The sequence below is a fragment of the Mizuhopecten yessoensis genome, unplaced genomic scaffold, assembly GCF_002113885.1.
Source record: "Mizuhopecten yessoensis strain PY_sf001 unplaced genomic scaffold, ASM211388v2 scaffold1171, whole genome shotgun sequence".
Lineage (NCBI taxonomy): Eukaryota > Metazoa > Mollusca > Bivalvia > Pectinida > Pectinidae > Mizuhopecten > Mizuhopecten yessoensis.
The window spans coordinates 423,243-432,306 of NW_018403913.1; the positions used below are offsets into that span (position 1 = coordinate 423,243).

General features: G+C 38.5%; 1 protein-coding gene across 1 annotated transcript; it reads right to left on the bottom strand.

Annotated features, from left to right (window-relative positions):
- Positions 1–631: 631 nt before the first annotated feature.
- On the bottom strand, positions 632–2,804 carry LOC110457728. The gene is made up of 4 exons (XM_021509114.1): positions 2,744–2,804; positions 2,456–2,563; positions 1,401–1,494; positions 632–936 (listed from the first exon to the last, which is right to left on the bottom strand). The coding sequence occupies exons 1-4, from the start codon at positions 2,774–2,776 to the stop codon at positions 776–778; spliced, it is 396 nt and encodes a 131-aa protein (XP_021364789.1). The 5' UTR covers positions 2,777–2,804; the 3' UTR covers positions 632–775.
- Between the last annotated feature and the right edge of the window lie 6,260 nt (positions 2,805–9,064).

Consider the following 9,064-nt stretch of genomic DNA (forward strand, 5'->3'; position numbering starts at 1 on the left):
TGTATTTCAGACATTTGTAACGAACCCCTGTTGATCAGTGCAGTGTAACAGACGATATTTCTGATAAATTGCATGAGTTCATGAGTGTTAAAATTGTTTCCATTGCCGGCATTGGTGATTTCAACCAATGTGCATTTTGTACGACATTGCAGTCCTTGGTCTTGTTTTTGTTGTAACAAAAGTATTTTTCATTTTATTTTTACAAGATGTGCTGTGTTATCGAGTGAATATACCAATGTCATATTTTGTTGCGTATTTACCCATGTATTTTAACCTATCAACCCTGTGATTGGTTGTAAGTTTTAATTATTTTACTTGTGACGCCTGCTTAGGACAAGTTCATGACGTCACAGACTTACGGACTAGAGTCAAAATGACGGATTTTTACAGTTCAAGGTTGCATGAAAAACATCATTTTACACGAATAAATGCCACAAATCTTGCGTATGTGATAAAGAGGATCTTACACTCGTTTTCATTTCTTACGAAATTTACGAAACTCGTCGTGAATTTTTCATTCTAGCTCGCCAGAGGCTCGCTAAATTGAAACATTTTTAGACTCGTTTTGTAAATCTCATATGATAGGGAAACTCGTGTAAGATCGTATGTATATATATAAAGAAATCTTCTGAAAATTAGAAAATACTAATCGTTTATCGTCTTATTGCCCTAAAGTATCGAATAATAGCACACATTACAAAACTCATCAACAATATTCACATTTCACTGTGTACTTAGGTTTTATTTGATTTCCAACACATTGATCATCGGACTCTTAGAACATGAATGGTTCCGGTGCCCTACATTCGCTTCCGAAGAATCCGTGACAACATATCTCTGAATTATAACAAGCTATGTCTGTGTTACACCTGACCTGTCGTGTCCATATGTTAAAAGGAGAAGGGCAATTGCCCGGTTTCGAAGAACTTCCTGGACCTGAGGAAGACGAAAACATCATACTATTGAAATAGTTGAAAACTAACTATGGTTTTAGACAGAACATATCAAATATGAAATGGGCAGAATCTATGTTTTGGAAAACTAGATAGAACAATGAAAATAAGTAGGAAACATTTAGCGTCTATTTAAATAAAATCATACGAACAGTGGCATATAAAATCTTCACCTAACAATATAATATAATATCCTTTCGCTATGCAAAGACAATACTAAATAGTAGCAGCTGTGTTATATATAGATTAGGTGCACAATATTTTTCAATGATATCTACTAATTTTCAAATTCAGCCACCATATTTGAAGGGTCTCGATCTCAGAAACGGAACCTCTCGTGAGGCTTTATCCATAAGGTTTTTTAATAATTATTCGTGTTAACAATACAGTGTTACTTGTGTTGTGTAACTAGCTATAGTTGTAATGCTGTTGGTTGTATATACATACTAGGGATACAGGTCGGCCCGACATCACATGGAGGAGAAAAGCATGGGTAAGGTCTCAGGTCACACACGCCTTCAATACCAGGACACTGCATGAACTGTCGAAAAAATATCAACGAAAATCAGTTATATTATTTCATAGATGATTGAAGCATACAACTGTTATTATTCACTCTAATGTATGTCAAAAGTGAACAAATCTGTTATTTCAATTTACACGTTTAATTCATATGTATATGTGCATGGAAAGATATATATCTCATATGAGTTTAACTTTATAATTTGTCTGACATATGTTAAAGGTGTTGAGACTTAACTTAACTTCTTTTCGACAACAAGATGACTGATTTGAAAATAAAAAAAATCCTAAAGACGAATTTATCTCCAATAAAATAATTCCCAATAATGATCGATGCGAGATAAATGAGAGTTGAAACTCACCACCAGCACTTAACACAAAAGTTAGAGTGAAAGAAAATAGAAAAAAACAAATGTTCAGTTAGAGAATAGAATGTGATTACTGTTAGTGTGAAAGAAATTTAAATATACGAGTTGAAAGTGTATAATAGATGATGTAATTAAATTAGAATCACAGTGCTTGGGGAAATCAATTATGGAACTAAAACCAAAAACCAAAAGTTATGAAAATTTGTACTATATGTATATATATGTGTATAAAAAATACGATGATGAAATGGTTCTGTGCTATGCACGAAATGTTCAGACTTCAAAAATAATAATTGAATATGTTAATGTGTATGCTAAGTAACAATCGCAGTTATACTCATATACTATTTTTTGTTCTAATGATGCTTCATTTATATATGTAAATACAACAATTGTAAAGTAACAATTTACTACAGTATCAAAGATGTTTTTTTTGCTTACTTCCAAAAAACCACATGATACTGATTCGAATTGGTATAATCTTGATAGCAGCCTATGTTGTTGTGCACATTCTTTACATTAGGAACACATTTTAAAAGTAAAACTGGTATCACAGCTATACAAATACACACACCGAACTAATAGAGTTTACCCAATAACACTCGAACTTACTCTACAGAGGCTTTGGACATAACGCTCTATGTTCGGGTTCCGCCATTTACCAGGTATCTGAGGTGGAAACTGCCCACTGGACTCCTGAAATACTAGCACCGCCACAATCTGAAATAAAATAGAACTATTTCATTTAACTTGAATTACACAGTGAAATGGCCATGATAGCTATCGAAATCAATAATGTTCTTATTCAAATTATAGTTTCGGTTAAGATATGGAAACAATCAATAACTGCCGAAATTAACTTCCACGCAATCAATTTTGAGTACCAAATATATTACATACAAAGAGCAACAACATAATCCTTCCGTCTCCCATGATGTATGTACAGATAAACTGAGGACAATCGCTTATGTTGGTTATATAGCTAGCATGTACATGACCTTCAATATATTAAGTTGAATGTTTTCTGAGAAAAAGTGCTTATATTAATCATTTTGCCTGACAGGGCGTCACTGTTCAGTAAGCAGACGGTGGTGTATTGCTACACATAAACCACACAGGTTACATGATGTCTATTTCTGTTTTATTAATTCCCAGTTGTTTGCTGTTGTCTTTTTTGTATCGACGTAATTCTTGTCATTGCTGCTGTTTTCTCTTTTTATTTTTTTTATGATAAAGCGTTAAGGCGATTGTGTTATTTTCTGTGAGATATGAAGGTCTAAGTTGAGACTTTTGTATAAAAGCCATGTTTGAATGGAACAAATAATAACCCCCTAATCAAGCACAAGCTTGATTAGTCATGTTAAGTGAGTACTACACAGCATACCCTTACTTATAAGTCCGACGAAAATCGCTAGGTGTACTAGTGTAGAGTGCGTGACGATACCTATATATTTACATTTTTGAGATTACCAAAATGTGTATCTCAAGATGGCTAGAAATACAAGTCTTATGATCACGTGTACACTATATAGCTTTCTGATTGGGTAAGGGGAACTAGTTAGCGTCACTTAATTATGCAAGTGTATCTGATTGGCTAAGAGCTTAGGACCAGATTAATAGCGTCACTCGATCATTCAGCAGCAGTAGCGATAAGAACAACACAGTTTAGTCTCCCGATATTTTGTAAGAATTCTTTGGATCCTACGGATATATATAACTACAAACATAATAACAAGGAAACATGTAGGCGTTAAAAATAGTCGAGAACCAAAGGAGATCCGACAGTTCGGATCGAAAACCAAAACATTCGCTGCGCGCCAAAAGTGATAATTGTTAACATGGCGAGCCGTAGGTCGAGAACCACAACCAGAACCGTCCCGTGGGATAATTCCAACCCAAACAACTGGACAATCATACAGTTAAGATCTGAGCTGGACAAGATCGGCATCCTCGCACCATTAACGGGAATTACGAAAGCCGCACTTAAAACTATGTATCTTGAAAATGTGGGAAGGCGGCGTGAAAGTGGGGTTGTACGTGGCCGCCCAGTTCGGGGACTAGTGAATTCGAACCAGGACGTGATTAGTTCAGACAATGACAATAGTGGCTTAACACCTATGCCCGTGTCGGACGTCAACACCACGAGTGCTAGTACATCCGAAAATTGTACGGGACTACTTCGATGTGCCGAGGCTCTGTCAACCGCATCACCCATCATCACACCGGAAGTGGGTATGCGTACGCGTACGTCAACAAACATGGCCGCGCCCAGTGTGAATGTTGTGGAGGGACTCCTTTCGTCAATGCAGGGTATGCAAAAAACAATGATGGACCTGCAGCAGACTGTAATCACTCTCGTCTCCAACAGCAATAAGGAACGTCAACCCACAGACGTATACACGTTGGAGAAATCATACGCGGTGACCAACACACACGCTGCGGTTACCACGAGCTCTACAGGACAATCAGGTAACTACTTTGATTCTTTATCTGATGGCATCTCGTCCGAGAGCATCCCTCACTTGGACATTGTGTCTGACAATAGCAAAAAGAAAATCCTCGAGGGGAGATACATCAATCTGGCCTCCCTGTTAATTCCTAAATACGAGACAGAAGATAAACAGCCTGGCATTAATGTCCACATTAATGATCAAGTTGAGGACCCCAGGTTGAATAAACATTTGACCATATCGGAATTTGTGACTGCTTTTGGGAAAATTAAAAGGGTCATTTGCGAAAAATTCCCGACGCGTCGGTCAGAGATGGACAGTCACGAAGCAAACATCATTGAGATTGCCAACGTATACGGCCAGAGGTTTTATGATTACCATTGTCAATTTGCGTTAAAGACAGCTACTGCTCTGAGGGACAGACGACAAAGGGTAAACTGGGCCATCAGAGACAATGGCATTCTGGCCATGGTGATAGGCAATGCTAGGGCTAACACGTGCCAACTGTGTAACTCCACCACACATCAAACGCCGTTCTGTCCCCAGCAACAATCTAAGAAGTCCGTGTATAGTGGTAACGCAAATAACCTTAAGAACCCCCAACAACAAGCCAGGAATGGAGAGAAATTGGACAAACTTGGCCGGAAAAGAATCAAGATTAATGGATCCGAAGTTTGCAACAATTATAATGATGGGGGGGTGTCAGTACGGCAGTCTGTGCAATTTCGTCCACATGTGTTCGAACTGTAAATCAACCAACCACGGAGCTAAGGCATGCCGGAAAACACACAAACAACCCCAAAGTGACGACAGTAACATTAACTCCCGTCAATGACAAGTGGCAACAACTCCGGTCAATATTGAACGACTGAGCTATGAACTGACCGGTCATCCGGACCGCGAGTTTGTGAACTATTTATGCGATGGACTAACACATGGATATGATACTATGGTGGTAGGATCTCTTCCCATTAAAGAATGTAGAAACCTAATGTCGGCTTTAAACGACGAAAACACTGTCGACAATCTTATTCTAAGTGAGACTAAAAAAGGATTTTTACAAGGACCCTTTAATAAATTACCATTCTCAACTTATAGAGTCAGTCCAATAGGGGTGTCATATGGGAAGAACTCTGGTAAACCCCGTTTGATAGTGGACCTATCTTCACCACACGACAATGACGAACACCCGAGTGTCAACGACCTAATATGTAATGAGGATTGTTCCCTGTCTTATGTGCGCATAGACGATGCTATCAAATTGATACAAACATTAGGAAAGAATACTTCAATGTGTAAAACAGATATTTCGGACGCTTTCAAATTACTGCCTATTCATCCATCACAGTGACATCTGTTCGGCATCTGTTGGAAAGGTAATTACTATTACTATACGAGGTTGGCTTTCGGGTGTAGGTCTAGCCCAAAAATCTTTAACAATTTGTCGCAAGCCATATGCTGGATCGCGCAACACAATTACGGTATAGCTCACATCTTGCATCTCTTGGACGATTTTATAACATTTGAAGAGCCAGGAAAATGTGGCCAGAAAAAACATGACGTTGTTATATTTGATATTTAACCGTCTTAACATCCCTATGGCCCTCCATAAAACATGTGGACCCGAGACTGTTATGGAGTACTTGGGTATCATCTTAGACTCCCATTATATGGAAGCCAGACAACACGAAGACAAATTAAAACGCGATACCGAGATGCTACAATCATTCCAAAGCCGACAGTTGTGCACCAAAAGAGAACTATTACAGCTTATTACAGCTTCTGGGGCATCTCAATTTCGCGAACAAGGTAATCATCCCAGGCAAGAGTTTTATTTCTCACATTATCAAGCTGTCAACTACCGTCAAACCATGACACTACCATGTCAAGCTAAATCAGGAATGCAGGAAAGACATACGAATGTGGTTGACCTTTTTGGCTCAGTGGAACGGGACAGCCATATTCTACGACCGCCAAATCAGATCAACTGATGACCTACAAGTATTTACTGATGCGTCCGGCACACTAGGTTACGGTGGATACATGCAAAGTGAATGGTTTTCAGAAGCATGGCCATCACCAATGCAGGAACACGCGAATAGCGAGGAAGAACTATAAATAGCCTTTAAGGAACTGTACCCTTTTGTAGTGGCTTCCATGATATGGGGTCATTTGTGGAAGGGTTTGAGGATCATGTTTATGTGTGACAACACAGCTACTGTGTCTGTTCTACATAAATGACGCTCTAAAGCTTCCCATATCATGCCTTTAATGAGACGTCTTACTATGTGTGCTGCTATGAACATGTTTGTGGTCATGTCTCGGCATGTCCCAGGCAAAAGTAACCTCATCGCGGATTCTCTATCTCGTTTGCAGATTCGTCGATTCCGAGAACTAGCCCCGGAAGCAAACCGCCTGCCATGCCAGGTCCCACATCCATCGGAGGTATTCTGGAGGTAGGGAGAGTAGTCGAAGACCTTTGGGAGGCGGCATTAGCCACAAGTACCTTAAAAACTTACCACACGGGTTATAATACATTCGTTCAATTTCTACTAATGGCCGGCCTCATCAACAGTGTCAACTTAGCATGAATGTGTGTTACAGAGGACCTGCTGATACAATTCGTAGCTTACTGCCATAGTATTAATCTAACTTATACGACAATTAAGTTATACGTGTGTGGAATCCGGTTCATGTGCATGAAGAACAACATTACATACCCCAATAGTGCCAAATTGAATAGAATGCAAGTCATTCTAGGAGGCGTGAAACGAACCAACATTAAGGTAACGAAACCACGACATCCAGTGACATTTGATATTCTAAAAGCAATAAGTGTGTATTTACGTTCAAATGCCGCCTCGTTTGGTAACCTCATGTTAGAAACCGTGTGTATAGTGGCCTTTTTCGGTTTCTTGAGGTGCGGGGAGTTTATTGTCAAATGTTACTTTGACCGCAATATCAATATCTGTGTCGAAGATCTGGTCATAGCGGACGAATATGTGCTACTCCGTCTAAAGACATCCAAGACGGATCCCTTCAGGGAAGGAATCACTTTGAAATTGTTCAAGACCGATAACTCTATATGCCCATACGTCGCTTGTTGTAAATATATGGAAGCGAGACAGCAACAAAACCCGTCACAAGATGACCCCCTGTTCGTGGACGAGAATGGCAAAGTCTTGACTAGGAACGTATTTATCGAAAAAATCAAACATGTGCTAGAATGTTTAGGCATTAACTCAAACGAGTACAATGGACACAGCTTCCGCATCGGGACCGCGACAAGTGCTTCAGCAGCCCACGTTCAAGATCACCTAATAAAAATACTGGGAAGTTGGTCATCGGATACATATTGTAGATACATTCGTACTCCAACATCGTGCATTAGAGACGCTCAGAGAGCGCTAACCACCGATACTTAGAGACACGGACACTAAACTAAGACAGTGGATACAGTATTATACCATGAGTGTCCAGCAATAAGTTCAACAGGGCAGTCAATAATAGAAACTGCATGATCAGTTACTTCCAAAATAGTTCAAGTGACTACCCTGAAAGTGAGACAGACTTTTACTTCGTATGACCCACTTTGGCTTAATGTAGGATATCATGGTATCATGTGTACGCCACAGACTAGTGTTGAGCCCATTGGGAAGAAATAGGTCATAGACATGTTACAGAGTCATAGAGACCTCTCAATATCATAATGATGGGCGCTAAACGTACGCCGTACGGTGTACATATCGCATAAATACACAATTGAATAGAAACAAGGGATACTTCACTAGTGTGTGTATATATATATATATATATATAGTTATGTGGATCCCAATGACCATCGATTAATACTTAACTTAGTCTATACCAGATCGAGGACAGATGTGTGCATGATGTGTTTATGATATATATTATACGCCACGAAAGCTTGTTAGTATATATTTATACATATAATCGAAAAGATATAGATTTAACAAGAAAACAACGACAAAGATATATATAGCGCAGTAAAATACCGTAAATATTGAAGAAAAGAATTTGCAAGAATTAAATATCAATTTTTTGGGGCACTCAGCTAAGTCATTAACATAATATATCTCAGTTTGGCCGTATTTTTATATTTTTATTCGGTATTAAATTCACTTATTCCTCATTTAAACAGAATTTCCCCAAAACATTGTAATTTATTAAAATGTATGGTCTTTTGAGGGCGTGGCATTACTTGGATTTGACCTAGATTTACATGGCGGGTGTCGTCGATGGAGCAGAAGATGCCTAAACTACCGGCAGACGTGGCTTTATATTGTCCCTTTACTTTTGCAAGGATTTCAAGCATTCTTTTCATTGTTTATTTTTGCCCTAGTTTTGTTGATTTTTAGTTCGGACTGTTTTTTTGTTTTTTTTTACATTTCGATAACCAATTTGCTTTGATACCGGCATGAATGTTAAAAACAATGCCGTTCAATGTGTTTACCTTATAACTGTTATTGATTTTAATGTAAAGCAATTCATAATATCTGCGGCAATGAGATTTCTGTTTTTTTCAAAGCAAACGACGTTCATGGAACAGCCTAACATTTCTCCTAAATATAAACTTTTTTTCCCAAAGTCTCACGGCGGAAGGAGAGGCATTTAAATCATATTGATCCAACTTCTTGCATAAGCCTATGTACGCTATTTCTGCTGGTAACATTTATTTAAGATTAAATATGTGCCATAGTCCACTATGTAGCTGTAGATTTTACTCTGATATCTGCCTTATACTAAAACT

Excerpts from the sequence above, each read along its gene's own strand:
- LOC110457728 (XM_021509114.1), bottom strand. The coding sequence starts at position 2,776 with ATGGGAGACGGAAGGATTATGTTGTTGCTCTTT. Across the intron at positions 2,564-2,743 it reads GGATTATGTTGTTGCTCTTT|ATTGTGGCGGTGCTAGTATT; the intron begins GTATGTAATATA and ends ATTTTATTTCAG. Across the intron at positions 1,495-2,455 it reads ATGTCCAAAGCCTCTGTAGA|TTCATGCAGTGTCCTGGTAT; the intron begins GTAAGTTCGAGT and ends TTTTTTCGACAG.